The sequence below is a fragment of the Lampetra planeri genome, chromosome 43 (assembly GCF_965212315.1).
Source record: "Lampetra planeri chromosome 43, kcLamPlan1.2.h2, whole genome shotgun sequence".
Taxonomy (NCBI): Eukaryota; Metazoa; Chordata; class Hyperoartia; order Petromyzontiformes; family Petromyzontidae; genus Lampetra; species Lampetra planeri.
In genome coordinates this window covers 5,994,688-6,009,052 of record NC_136149.1, presented here as the reverse complement: position 1 = coordinate 6,009,052, position 14,365 = coordinate 5,994,688, and the positions used below count along the sequence as shown (strand labels likewise).

At 51.1% G+C, this 14,365-nt stretch overlaps 1 protein-coding gene across 1 annotated transcript in view; it reads right to left on the bottom strand.

Moving 5' to 3' along the window:
* Positions 1–235: 235 nt before the first annotated feature.
* The window catches only part of LOC144732632 (lysophosphatidic acid receptor 6-like), a 38,901-nt gene continuing 24,771 nt past the window's right edge, over positions 236–14,365 (bottom strand). The window contains exons 2-3 of the mRNA XM_078614135.1: positions 8,949–10,013; positions 236–2,787 (exon numbers count right to left, since the gene is read on the bottom strand). Of these exons, the coding sequence (XP_078470261.1) occupies positions 2,419–2,787; positions 8,949–9,632 (1,053 nt within the window). The 5' untranslated portion in view covers positions 9,633–10,013 and the 3' untranslated portion in view covers positions 236–2,418. The remainder of the gene's footprint in view (positions 2,788–8,948; positions 10,014–14,365) is intronic.

The following is a 14,365-nucleotide window of genomic DNA, read 5'->3' as shown; positions in this document are numbered from 1 at the left end:
TCAGAGTTGTCTTTTTGTTTGCATTTTGACCGCAAGTATTGGTGGGTTAATGCAAACATAATCCCTTGCATAAAGGCGTCAGTTTTGTCGCCAGTTAAAAAGGGTAAAACCCTATTACTACGTGCAGAGATTTGTTGTCATGATCTGTGCACCACTGGCAGTCACCAAACAATTCACCGAACAATGCAACCGCTTGAGATACTTTCGCAGGCAATGACGACGACGAGGCACAACGTTTCGCTGAATGACGGTTTTATTTCATTGCGTTATTTGGCCAAAGTAAAATGAGGTGATATCGTCAGCAGTGCTGACGTGTGAAAGGCACTTTAATAATGACATAAAACAAAGACAGATTTAATCGTATTTGTATTCGGGCTCAAAAATACTCGCAAGAGAAAGGCGGCAGGCAGCAGCAGGAGGTTCTCGCGTTCGAGTTCGAGATCCCGATCGTAGTCACAGCCGTTACCGGCAGCTCCACCACCACCGGCACCACCACCACTGGCACCACCCCTCCCCAACGCCTTTCTCCCCTCACCAGAGCCCACAACCGCCCACCGCACAGCTCTCGCCCAGTGGGGGGGGGGGGGGGGGGGGCTCTGTGCGTCGCCCCTCGTCACACACTCATTTACCTCTCTGCAGTTGGTCCCTCTCCCTCCGCCCTCCTGCATCAACATTCGCGCAAACGTCACAAGCGCCGGATCAAATACGCCGAAGTTTCTGAACGTCATCCCTTTGCTGCATTCTACGTCTCAGTTGAAACCCGAGGACGTCCCATTACAGGACTCCCTATGGGCAGGCGGACCACGCACCGCATCGGGGTGACGCTCGAGAGATATTGGGCCTTTTCCAGGCATCCTTCGGTAACCCGACTGCACCGCTGCCACTCTGCGATTGTGCTGCCACGTTGTGGAAGTTTTGTCGGGCGGCCTGTGAATGTTGAGAGCCAGCAGCTTGTGAGGCAGCGACTTTGCTTGGCACCGATCTACCGAGCGGTAAGCTTCACTAAAGTGCAAAAGCCACTTTTCACGATGGGACTTTTCCTCTTTTAGTAGTAGTAGTCGTAGTAGTCACCGGTGACTGCACTGAGGCCGTACAGCATATTACACGTCAGCACCCTGTTTGACCACAGAGGGGCACTTGAGGCTCATCCCCGTGATCCCAACCATGGCCCAGGTTTCACATTGGGCTCGAGACACTTTGTTACAGCTTGCACTCCCCAAGGCCTTCATCCACCAGGGCAATCGTCGCCGGCAATAGTTGCCACAGCATATCCCAACTGTGTCAAAATCTCATTGCCCAAAAATCTGAACAACAATTCTGATGCAAGTTGCCCTCCTAGTGGGCGACCGGGGCGGCAACAACGTCCAATCAGATCAGAGACGGAGGTCAGGTGACGTTTTCTTCGCCTGAAATAAATGGCGGCTTCCAAATCCAGCAAGAGTGGGAATCTAGACGGATGGAAGAGAAAGCCTTCGGATAAGTAATGTATTGTATTGAAATAATGGGCTGCATAAAGGAATGACTGTCATCTGACCAGTGACAACTACCAGGCCTGCCTCATCCCGAATAAACAGGTTCATTTACAGTCTGTAGACCAACCATTGTTCAGCATACACAATATCATCAAGGCTTGCTCTGATTGGCTAGAGAAATGTCACTTCAGTCCGGCAAAGCGCCTTTGCTTGTGATGATTGCCCTGACATTGCCAGAGTGGATAATGGCCTTTCGCTTAGCCCATGTGGTTATTTCATCATTCTTTAGCTTAGCCTGTGTGGTCAATCCATCATTCCGTCACGCAACCAGACTTTTGACCACCTCCCCCCACCCCCACCCCCCCTATAAGGTTCCATCCATCACACTCAACATCCTCGGTCCGACCATGTGCTCGACTCCAAAGACAAAGATCCCCCATATAGCCTTAACAGACTTTGGCCAAGTGCTGTTAGCGAGCACCTATGAAGGCCGGCATAGAAACAAGAGGAGGTGGGTGGCCAGCACCACGCCCGGCCGCCTTCATCTCCTGAATGGTGATGTTGACACACCACACCAGGTACTGATTTGAGGCCGAGTCGACCTAGAGGGAAGCCCAGGACCCATTCAGATAATCGTCACTTGTGTTGGCCGTGAGCGGGAATCGAACTTGGGTCGCCTGGTTTGCGGTGCGTGCACACACACACACACACCAGAGTCTCGGATCTCTCGGGCAACACCACGCTCCAGTGTCTCAGGCCTCTGTGAACAGTCAAATCCTTCACATTCTGGGGTTTTTTTCAGCCCTCGCACTTGTCCCACACGCGCTTGTCCCACACGCGCTTGTCCCAATGAGCCAGCAAGCCGCGAGTCGGTTTCTTGACCACTTCACGGGGGTTTTCGTCACGAACGCAATGCAACGCCGCCCCTCTAGCTCCTCCCGCCCGTTCACACGCCGGTCTCGGCCTCTCCGTTCTCCTCGAAGAAGCCCACGGAGCGGCGCTCCGTGAGCTTGCGGAACAGCGTCTGTCTGCCGCTCAGCGTCTGCCTGAACGTCTCCGTGGTGAAGTAGTAAATGATGGGGTCGAGGCAGCAGTTGGCGCTAGCGAGCGACAGCGTGACGGGGTAGATGGTGCGCAGGGTGCGCAGCGCCGCACAGCCGCCCACCGTCTCCGTGCGCACCATCGTGTACAGCATGAGCGTCACGTGGTGCGGCAGGAAGCTCGTGACGAAGATGGCCAGCGTGGCGCCGATCATCTTCTGAATCTTGTCCTTGTTCAGGGAGCTCTGCGTCAGCATCGATGTCTTCCGAATGGTCTGGGGGGGGGGGGCGGGGTTAGAGAAAGGTCAGGGAAGGAATTGTTCATCGGCAGACACACACGACCTCCTATGGTCTGAGCCAAGCGTTATTGTATGTACATTTTATACCAGCACAGCTCCTTAACGCATTTGCCATGTGGAAAAATATAATTGTCACAATAATCCCATCATCATCATCACGATCCATGGGCAGGTAGCCCTGATGTGTCCACTGCACACTTCGTCATTTTTTTCCACTTTTCCTCTCGGTCTTGTAGCGTCAATCTCCGCAAGTCGTGGCCACATATTTCTGGCACCAATCTCTTCGTGTCGCCGTCAAGACGTTCGCTGCGAGGTCTTCCTCTCTTTCCGGCTCCTTCCATTTCTCAGAACAACAACACTTTTAATGTCCCTGTTGTTGTCCATCCTACGTGTGGGTGTCCACATAGCGCCGGGTTCCTTCTCAGCACTGCCTGCATCATCACTAGTTTGCCTTCTTCTACATGCAAACTTTGTCTCACTTCTACGTTGGTCACTCTTTGGGTTCAGCTTTAAATGCAGCAATCCCATTGAACAGCCATACAGCAGCTGCGGGCGCTGCTTTAAAGTCCAACTCTCTAGACGAATCGTGCACGACCATCCGACCAAGGCGGTGAATTCTGTGTGATCACAGTCTTCTTCCAGTGCCGAGTTGTTGGGGTTTTTTTTCCTCTTCTGAATGTGCCTCAATAAACAACGCAAATGGTTATTTCTTTAAAACAACATAGCGGCTAGCGGTAGCAATCAGATTTTTGTTGCTGGGAGGAATTTCCTGTTGTTATTAGCAGCTTTCTGTACGATACCAAACTCGAGTGGTCGTGCATTGTAGTTGTGGAGCCTATTGAGACGCACAAAAATACACGTGACCAACGATTTAGACGTTTGCAGAAAGCCATCAAAATACCGGAATGAGTGGGCAAACTGGAATGAACAGATGGGGTCTGGGCAGTATAAATGTCCGTGATTAATCTTACATTCTTGTGTAATCCAGTTAAAGTATGGCACTTTGTGTTAAGAATGGAAGCATTGGAGCCAACATTTTGGAAATGACAGTTTTGGCTAAGCCCGGTCAAGTCTGTGGTGGGTGGGTGTTAACGGTTTGGGTGGCAGTGTCCACACATGTTATTACAACGCATGGCCATTTTTTGGTGGGTACAACGTTGAAGTATTGAATGATGTAAAAATAGACGTTAATGTCTTTGGCAGCATTAACGATCGCAGACGATCCCAAACGGTTACATTTACCGGTGATAACAAAAATCATTACAATGGTCCTGACCATTCCGACTGTCCAGATATGTCACAGAACATAGATAATTTGACCTCATTGTGCTGTCACTTGGCTGAAAGTATACTTGCTCCTTAAAAAATTACATCCATTTGCTCGTCGACAATGTATGTATGTTGAACTTCTTTCGTACTCTACGTCACCAGCCGTGCTAATCGGAGGTGCAGGGGGAAGGACAACAAACTAAACACAAAAAACACTTCTCAAGAATCTAGATTTTAAATTTTCGTGACTGCAGGGATCCATATTCTTTGGTTCTTTCGGTAAAGTCACGTAGGTAGAAAATAACATTTATTGAATCACGACGTTTCGATTGCAACACAAGCAATCATCATCGGCTGTGACAACCACAGCAAGAAAATAAATTAGTAGTCAATCTACATGATGATTTAAAAGTGCGTAGCCCCAGTGGCTTCCTATCGGAAGGGAGAGCGCGTTCCAGACGGCCGCGGAAGACCATCTGAAAGCGATGCGGGGACCGTCTTTGGTTGATGGCCAGCCAACACAAGCAATCATCATCGGGTGCGACAACCACAGCAAGAAAATAAATTAGTAGTCAATCTACATGATGATTTAAAAGTGCGTAGCCCCAGTGGTTTCCTAATATCGGAAGGGAGAGCGTTCCAGACGGCCGCCGAAGAACATCTGAAAGCGCCGCGATGCGAGGACCGTCTTTGGTCGATGGCCAGCCAAAAGCTGCGAGGATGACCGGGGTTCGTGTGGTGATGGTGTATGCTCCTTGTCGACAAACGGGCTCTGCCAAGGCGTGTGCAGAACAGCGGCGCAGCTTGACTGCGAGTGAGACTGCATATTTTGTCACTGGGAAACGCAGCGACTTCCAAAGCAGCTCTGTTGACTCTGCAAAATAGCCACGATACAAAGTGGTGCAAAACAGCCAACTGGAAACACAGAGCCACTTTTGTTGTGTTTAAAACTCTTTTTTTTTCTTAGACCGGATTTTCATGGAATGCCAGGTTGGGTTGGGTTCACGAGACTCGTGGCAATGATTCCAGGCCTCTAAAGTCATTCCCACGCGGAGGAAATGTCTGGAATTGGCCGACGTTTGCCACGGAGTGAGCAGTGTAGGTCACGGTGTAGGATCTAAAGAGACGGCAGTGGAAAGAAGGGGCAGGCAAGGGGGTGGAGTGGAGGGAATCCGAGGGTCCGAGTCTGTTGCCATGGAGGCCGCAATGTTTGTTTCTTTCATGGCAATTTTTCTCTCTTGTACAAGTTGTCAAAGTTGAAATTGTTTTTTTTTATGATAGATTATTTTGATTGCTGCATTGCCACATTCTTTATGAATGACTTCCTTGTTTAGACACTTCCTCGCATTCACCAGCTGTACAAAGTCTCCGTCACACATACTTTGGGAGTTAGAAAAATCGCATTCACTCCCCGCAATCCAAACCCGGACCAACTTCAACATCACGACCGCCGTCTTCAACATCCACCACGGATTCGACCCTGTACCCTTCACTCCCACCCCAAATCCTTCCCCCCCCCCCCCCGCACACAGCCCACCTCTGAAAACAGATGATGTCTAAGGCCCTGGATGCAGCCTCTACCTCCTCCCCATCCTCATCTCTCCCGATCCTTTGTATGTGCGTATGTTGAACTTCTTTCGTACTCTACGTTGCCAACCGTGGTAATCGGATGTGCGGGGGAAGGACAACAAACTAAGGGGCCGTCCATAAATGACGTCACGCTATTTTGGACGATTTTTGACTCCCCCCCCCCCCCCTTCGTCACACGGCGTCACAAACAGTCAGACCCCCCCTCAAATATGACGTCACAAAGCTCTGCCCCCCCCCCCTCCAAACTAAACATGCTTCAAATCGCTTTAAACTGTTGTCATTGTAGTGCATATTTAATGTGGCGCTGCACTCTGATGTTGTAGGAGAAAACATTTATTAAAAAGTCTATTTAATTAAGTAGAACGTGTTATGTATATTTATTGAAAGTTGCGCATTTGATGTGACGTCACATTTCTCAACCCCCCCCCCCCCCCTTGTCACACATCGTCACAAATGTCTGACCCCCCCCCCCTCCCAGGTGCGTGACGTCATTTATGGACGGCCCCTAAACACAAAAAGCAGTTAGAAAGAAATTAGTTTTCAATCTAGATTTAAAAGTGCATAGCTCCAGTGGCTTCCTAACGCGGGAAGAGCGTTCCAGACGGCCGCAGAAGCGCATCTGAGAGAGTGAGATGCAGTGACCGTTTTTGTTAGATTACTGGGCAAAAGCTATTGCGAGGATGACCGGAGTTTGCGTGATGGTTTATGCTCCTTGACGAGCAAGGTAGTGTGGTTCACTTTGTGGCAAGCACTTTGTGTGTAATGAGGGCGACCCTTATTTACAAATCTCTCTCTTCTCTCGTCCCGTTTACATTCAATTCAAATTTTACATGCATTCTATCCTTGACACGATTCCCCTTCCATGGAGTGTGGACACAGTTACAAAGCTGCTGATTGAAAATAAAACAGCACTGGGTGAATTGAAAGCTTAACCGTGATAATTTTGCGAGCAATTTTTGTTGCGATAAATATAATCTTTTTGTATTTTATTATGTTTTATTATTTTATTATTTCCCTTCTACGTGACTTTACCGAAAGAACCAAGAAGAGAAATATAATCTTATGCGTAGGCTTTCACGATCAATATTATGATTTATGATTGGTTTCTTTTGGGTCAGATCGTGTTCGTACAACGTCAATATAAATATATAACTATAACCACCCTGCACCACACAGCGATGTTGCCAATCAAATCGAAATGTCACGTCGTGGGAAATACGCCGATTGATTTGGCGAATTCAGGACCCGGATCAGGAAGCGTTTGCACGCGAGGACCGCTGAGGGGTGCCACGGTGGTTAGGAGATGTTAACTCCCTCGCCTGATATACAGGAGGTCGTGGGTTCGATCCCGACCCCGACGCCTGTATATTTGGAGTTTGCGTGTCTCTCTCTCATCATCATCACGGTGGCTAGGAGATGTTAACTCCCTCGCCTGGTATACAGGAGGTCGTGGGTTCGATCCAGACCCCGACACCTGCATATTTTGAGTTTGCGTCTCTCTCCCCCCGTGGCAACGTGGATTTTTCTCTGGGTCATCCGTTTTTTTTCTACACATTTAGAAACATCCGTTTAGAGTAGGGGGTTGCTATACATTTCCACGTGATAAGCCACTTCGTTGAGCTATCATTTATGGCCAAAAAACGATATAGTTCAGCCAGTCCTAAACTGGTAAATTAAAATAGATGGCTGCTGTTCACAGCTGATGAGGCTGGGTGCGATCTGTAGTGAAACGTCGCAGAGAAAAATTGTCCAAAATGTTTGCTCGCATTTTCAACTTTCCTTGTGTTTTTTTTCTGAAAAAAACTAATCAATCGGAGTATTTTCACACAACGTGACAACTTTTAATCGATCGGTTCGATTGTCGGGTAGTGGAGGGTGACAGTTAATCAATGGGCAGTGTAGCTACATGTCGATCTAACCACAACATAAACTAATTATGAATCCTCGAAGACGCATTTGCCTCCGAACCTTGTTTGCACAGAAATTTGCCGAGAAAATAATCCCACGTTTGAACAGGCAATGACGATGGCAGCCAAAGAACACGCAAATGACCGCATGACTATCTTCAAGGAAGGGACATCTTCAGGCAGTGACCGCTTGTTAAATTTCGATTAAAAGCTTTCGTGACTGCAGGGATTCAGCGTCTTGGTTCTTTCGGTAAAGTCACGTAGAATGGAAATAATAAAATAATAAAAGTAAAACATAATAAAATAATTCTCACGACGTTCCGGCCACAACGCAAGTAGCCGTCCTCAGGTGGACAACAGGTCTGTCGAGAAGACAGAGTCGACAGACCTGTTCTCCACCTGAAACGTCGTGAGAATTATGTTTTATTATTTTATTATTTCCATTCTACGTGACTTTACCGAGAGAACCAAGAAGATGGCCGCTTGTTGTTTCACAGTTGAGAGCCTCGCAGAACGCCGCGGCCCCAAGCAGGTAAAAGACCTCAACGTGGGCGTCTATCCGCTTCAACTCGACACCGCAAGGGCAGCCAATACGCAGCACGCACCGGGAGAGGGCTACCGCCAAACTCTGCATGCGACGAGCATGACAACGTAGAGCGGAGGAGTAGGGGGCCATCACCAGCGGGACGTCTGCCATCCGCGACATGGCCATCGGCCAGCACCACCGCCGTCTCTCATCGGGCTGACAGCTGATTGTGCTCCACTGTGACCACTCTGACCACATGACCAGAATCTGCCACAAAAATAATCGAGCGGCCAAGCTGCCGAATGGAGCCGGGCGAGGAATCGCCCGCGGTGAGGAGCTTGAGCCGGGATTACATTCCAAATGGCTCACGTGGTGGAGCCGACACAGACTGAGAGTGGGTTTAGGCCGATGCAAACGCTCTCGTCGAATCATGGTCGGGGGGGGGGTGGACTTCTGCTACAACCGACCGATGTGCTTGTCAGGAGAAGAAAACCACGGATCATCTCTTGAGATGCCCTGCAGCACCACAAAGCACTCCTCAAGATTTGGCAATGCCAACACCAGAAGCAGAATATTGTGAAAAGACTGTAAAGGTTGGACAGGAGACACGACTAAGAAGAACAGAGGAAGTTCACCGTAAACAATAAGGGAGGGGATATTCAATCTAGATTTGATCTAGATTCGAAGGGGATATTCTTCAACCTCCCTAAACGCGTCACACATTTGGCTCAAATTTTGTTCGTTCACTTAAGACACGACTGACGAAAGCTCTCTCGCCGAAACACCGCCGCCAAGAGACGCCGCGCCGTCACCGCCGCGCCGTCACCGCCGCGCCGTTTGCCCACCAGCAGGATCTGGCAGGAGCAGTACACCATGACGCAGAGCGGGATCACGAACCCGACGAGCTCCACGAACACGACCACCGCTCCGATCCTCGACCAGTCCTCCTGCGAGAAGTTCTCGAAGCACGTGGTGGCGGCGGCGGCGGCGGCGTCGTCGGCGGCGTCGTCGTCCGACGGCGGCGGCGGCACGTTGGCCGCGCGCAGGGCGAACACCGGCGCCCCGCACAGCGCCACGAAGAGCCACACGGCGGCGCTGACGAGGCGGGCGATGCGCGGCGTGCGCAGCGGGCGCGAGCGCAGCGGGTGCACGATGGCGAGGAAGCGGTCGGCGCAGATGCACGTGAGGAAGAGGACGCTGCCGTACATGTTGACGAGGAAGACCGCCTTGCTCAGCTTGCACGCGAGCTCGCCGAACGGCCACAGGCCGCCGCGCGCGTAGTACAGCACGCGCAGCGGCAGCGAGCCCACGAAAAGCAGGTCCGACACCACGAGGTTGGACATGTAGATGGTGGTCTCCGAGTGGCACTTGATGTGGCGGCAGAACACCCAGCAGGAGACGCCGTTCACGCAGAGCCCCACCACGAACACCAGGCCATAGGCGACGGCGTAGAACGTGTTCTTGAAGTGCGCGTCCGCGGTGCACTCGGTGACGTTGAGGCCGGGCGACGGCGGCGGCGACGAGTCCATGGTTCGCGCGCGGGGCCTGCCGACTCCTAATCGGCGGCACGCCGCGTCGGAACGAGCGCAAAATTCCACGCGGGAAGGGGCGGGAGGTTGGCTGACGGGCGCGCGTGGTGGCGGTGGCGACGGCGAGGTGGTTCGAGGCACGAGCCGGGCGCACCGTCCGCTGCCCCGTCAACGCGCTGCCACCGCATTGCGAGGCTGCCGCAAGTTACCCGTCGTTCGCTTGAACTGCCGCGCGTCTCTCGGCGCTACATGTCCGCGTCCGGGCGGACGCGAGCTGTCGTTGTTGTTGTCGCGGTGCCGGGGCTTGCTACGGCACGGCTCTGCCTGCGAGCGGCTGCTGCGGGTCTCGCTTGAGCGCAGGCTCCATCACGGGCAGCTAATCTGTTAAAGGCAGCGACAGCAGCAGCGTTCCCAGTTACCACTCTGATGAGGGCACATTTTTAATAAAGTTTCATTTCGTCGCTCGACATTGTGTTGAACGTACGATACCGTATTGCAGCGAGCGGCGTTATCCACTCGTCATCGTTGCCTTTCTCAAAACCTGCTGGGTCAGTCGCCCGGCCCTTCTCGTGAGGGCACGCTTGCCCACTGGTTCTATTTGCATAGAGGCGGCATACTTTGATTCCTTGCCCGCCACCGAGGCATTTCAGTCGGGGATTTTACCCAACACGCTTCAGCTACCGCAGAGGCAATGGACAATTCAGTCCCAATACACAGAGATGTCACAGCCAGGCTAGATTTGAAGCCTTCGTGACTGCAAGGATTCATGCTCGTTGGTTTTTTCGGTGAAGTCACGTAGGTAAAACAATTAATAAAATAAAATAAATGAAAACAACTAAGGGAGGGAGGCTTGTGTTGCCTCCGAAACGTCGTGATTTAATTGAGTTGTTTTCATTTATTTTATTTTATTGTTTAACCTACGTGACTTTACCAAAAAAAACAAAGAGGATGTCACAGCTAGGCGAGCTCGCAGTTGCGAGTGTTCCACTACAGGCAAGACGTGTCAGCCTCGTGTGATATTACAACATTGGAAGAGTAGGCCAATGCACAGAGATGTCATATAGCCAGGCTGGACCCTCGTACTGGGATGTTCCATCAAGAACTATCAGCTTCATCGGATCACCGGTGCACCTGTGCGCGTTGTAGAGGACTGCAGTGAAAGTCGGTGCGTTTCCCACGATTGCTGTGGCTGGTATACATTTCACCTCGTCTTGAATTTCTTGTAAATGTTTGTCCCTGGATCGCACGGAAAGTGATTTTGCAGCCACCGATAACTGCCACTGACAAATTGAGGCGTTTTCTGTCGTAGCAGCAGAGCCAGACAGGGAAAGGCTGTGTGGCCAGTTGCATAAAACACCTTAATAAGTGACAGTCTCCTTTGAGTGACATTTATTTATACAGGAGGCGAGTGGAATTTTACATTGAAGTTGTTTCATGCAACCAACCCGCGTTCTTTGACTCTTTTCCAAGCGGTGGCGGCCCGGGTTCGTAGCGCAGTGGGCTAACCGCGGCACCACCGCCCCCCATAAATCTGGACGCGCTCTCGCATGAACGTGCGGGAATATGTTACGCACAGCCAAACTCTCGCTTTGAAACACAGAGGGAGGGAAAAGTGCGTGTGGTAATCTGAAGAACACGGCATTCATTTTCAATCTCTCACCTTCAGAACGAGGTCACTGCCGACTCAAACCAAGGATTTGGGGACGCAGCGTTGACAGCGGCGCTGCGCGAATCTCTCTTCTTCGCTAGGAACGTGACCATCATCGTCAAGCTGCACAATCGCAGCAGCAACATTTGCTCTACACTCACTTTTCAGACACACCTAAAGCCCCCCTCTCTCTTCAAGGCCCCCCTCCTCTCTCTTCAAGACCTCCTCTCTCTTCAAGGCCCCCCTCTCTATCTCCTGGCTTTCGAGCGACACTCAGCTTTACACCGCGCCTGAGAGCCACGGTCATGGTGACGTCTGTGATATACTGTGCACGTCACAAACCACTGTAATTATTATTTCCAATCAAACTCAAGGCATCCATCAACACCGCCCAGAAAAGGCAAAAAATAGGCAGCAAGCGACACCTTGAGGAACGACCCTCCTCCTCCTCCCGCACACAGCCCCATCAATCACGTTCACGATCGGTGAATGAAGTGAAACACAAATTAACGAAATAATTGTGGTCATTGGTAATTGCGCTGAGAATATCAACCCCACCTTGGACATGAGAATATTCGTTTACTTTAAGGGTCAGAGCCCTGGAATGGGTTCAAATCCGGGATCTTAGTGGAGCCACCTCCGCACTCCGACCCCAGACTCACGGGGCTCATGAGAGTCACCCAACCGAGTCACCCAACTAAGCCACCCAACTACAGACGCCCAACCACAGTCACACGACACCCAAACACAGTCACCCAACCACAGTCACACGACACCCAAACACAGTCACCAAACCACAGTCACCCAGCCACAGTCACAGGTCACTCAACCAGTCACCCAGCCACAGTCACAGGTCGCTCAACCACAGTCACCCAACCACAGTCACACGACACCCAACCACAGTCACACAACACAGTCACCCACCACAGTCACACGACACAGTCACGTGATATCTGCGCTCCGGCACGCACACACACACAGAGAGAGAGAGAACCCACCACCTTTTGAGACGTCAGCGGAGAGGAATTCGAGCCGTGCGATCCCGTTGTTGGAACGTGTTCATAAACAAGGCACAGATTCCGTCACCCACCTGCCTTCGACACCCCCCCTCCCTACCAAAGATAGCAAAGACAAAGATCCCCCATATAGCCTGTAACAAGACTGTCGGGGCAAGTGCTGTTAGCGAGCACCTATGAAGATCGGCACGGCACACGAGGGGGTGGGTGGCCAGCACCACGCCCGGTCGCCTTTGTCTCCCCGGTGCCAATGTTTACACACCGCACCAGGTACTCATTTGAGGCCGAGTCGACCTAGGAAAGGCCCAAGACCGCTTCAAATGATCGTCACCGGTGTTGGTGGCCGTGAGCGGGATTCGAACTCGGGTCGCCGTGTCGGGAGCGCTCACACACCTGCCCCCGACCGTGGCTACCTCTGGGTCAGTGCGTCCACGCTTTCTCTGCGACGTCGTTTTCGGCCCAGATCAACCCTGTGGGGCCCCCCACGAATGAATCACTCGACCGTATCAGGTGGAACTTTGCTTAATTCGTCAATCCGGGGCACACACACACACACAGACACGCACTTGAATTCCGATACTAGCCCGACTTGTTTCAAGTTGTGGAACAAAAAAACCCCATCAACATAGCGTTCCGCTCAAGTGAACGGAGGGCAAACGCTCAGCGTCCAGTGCCCAGCCCCGAGCCGAGTGTCACAATCCACCTTTCCTCCAGCACGAGGTAAGGGGCCGTCCATAAATGACGTCACGCGATTTTGGACGATCTTTGAGCCCCCCCCATCTTCACACGGCGTCACAAAAAGTCAGATCCCCCCCCCTCAAATATGACGTCACAAAGCTCTGCCCCCCCCCCCCCGCCCAAAAAAAATAAAATATGCTTCAAATCGCTTTAAACTTTTGTCATTGTAGTGCGTATTTAATGTGGCGCTGCGCTTTGATGTTGTAGGAGAAAACATTTATTAACAAGTCTATTTAATTAAGTAGAACGTGTTGTCTATATTGATGTGACATTTCTCAACCCCCCCCCCTCGTCACACATCGTCACAAATGTCTGATCACCCCCCCTCCTCTAGGTGTGTGACGTCATTTATGGACGGCCCCTAAGCCCGTGGATCTTACACCCCGCAGCTGACTTCCCATCAAAGTGATGCTCGTTTTTATCTCCGCGGTTGAGGAAGTTAAAAGTTTGATGCTCCAAGTTCCCCACCACCGTGGCCACCCGACCAGCTGGGTCGGTTTGTGTTGGAAACGGGTGGTGCTGAGATTACACAGATAAGTTTTTTTATTTCGTATTCATAGAGCGCCTCTCATCAAGGCACTAAACATTAAAAAACACATTAACATTGCGGGGGCGTGCAAGGGAATCGGTGACTACAATAGAGGACGGCTGTTGTGTTGTGGCCGAAACGTCGTGAGAATTGTATTTTATTATGTTTTATTATTTTATTATTTCCCTTCTACACGACTTTACCGAAAGAACCAAGAATATGAGTGCGAAGGGGATAAGGGGAGGGGAGGTGGTCACGGTAGAGGGGCCGTAGGGGATAAGGAAGGGTGGTGTTCATGATAAAGGAGTGCATAGGGGTTAGGGAAGGGTAGGGGCAGGGGAGGAAAGAAGTGGAGGCAGGGAAGAGAATGGGCAATGGATGAGAGGGGATCGTGTTGGAGCAGGCCGCCTGGCACCCATCGTGTGGGAGGGCATCGCCACGAAACGTTCTGGGGGGTTCGATTCCCCATCGCTCACCCAAAAGTGAAAACAAATAACTTGGGTGCTGCTGCTGCTGCTGCTGCTCCTGCAGTGTTTGTTGGCAGTAGTGGACAAACGAACAAAGGCAACGCAACGCATTCGGCATAAACACCGTGTGGCGTTCAAAGGAGCATTATTATAACATGTTGCATTTCACTATGGGAACCTCATTTGCCAGTAAAAAATATGATAATTGGTTCTTCACCCTTCTATCTGGCAACAAAACTGACACCTTTTTACAAGGAGTCATGTTTGCATAGACCGCAATACCTGCAGTCATAATACAAACAAAAGAACATAACTCTGATAATGTGCACTGTCCT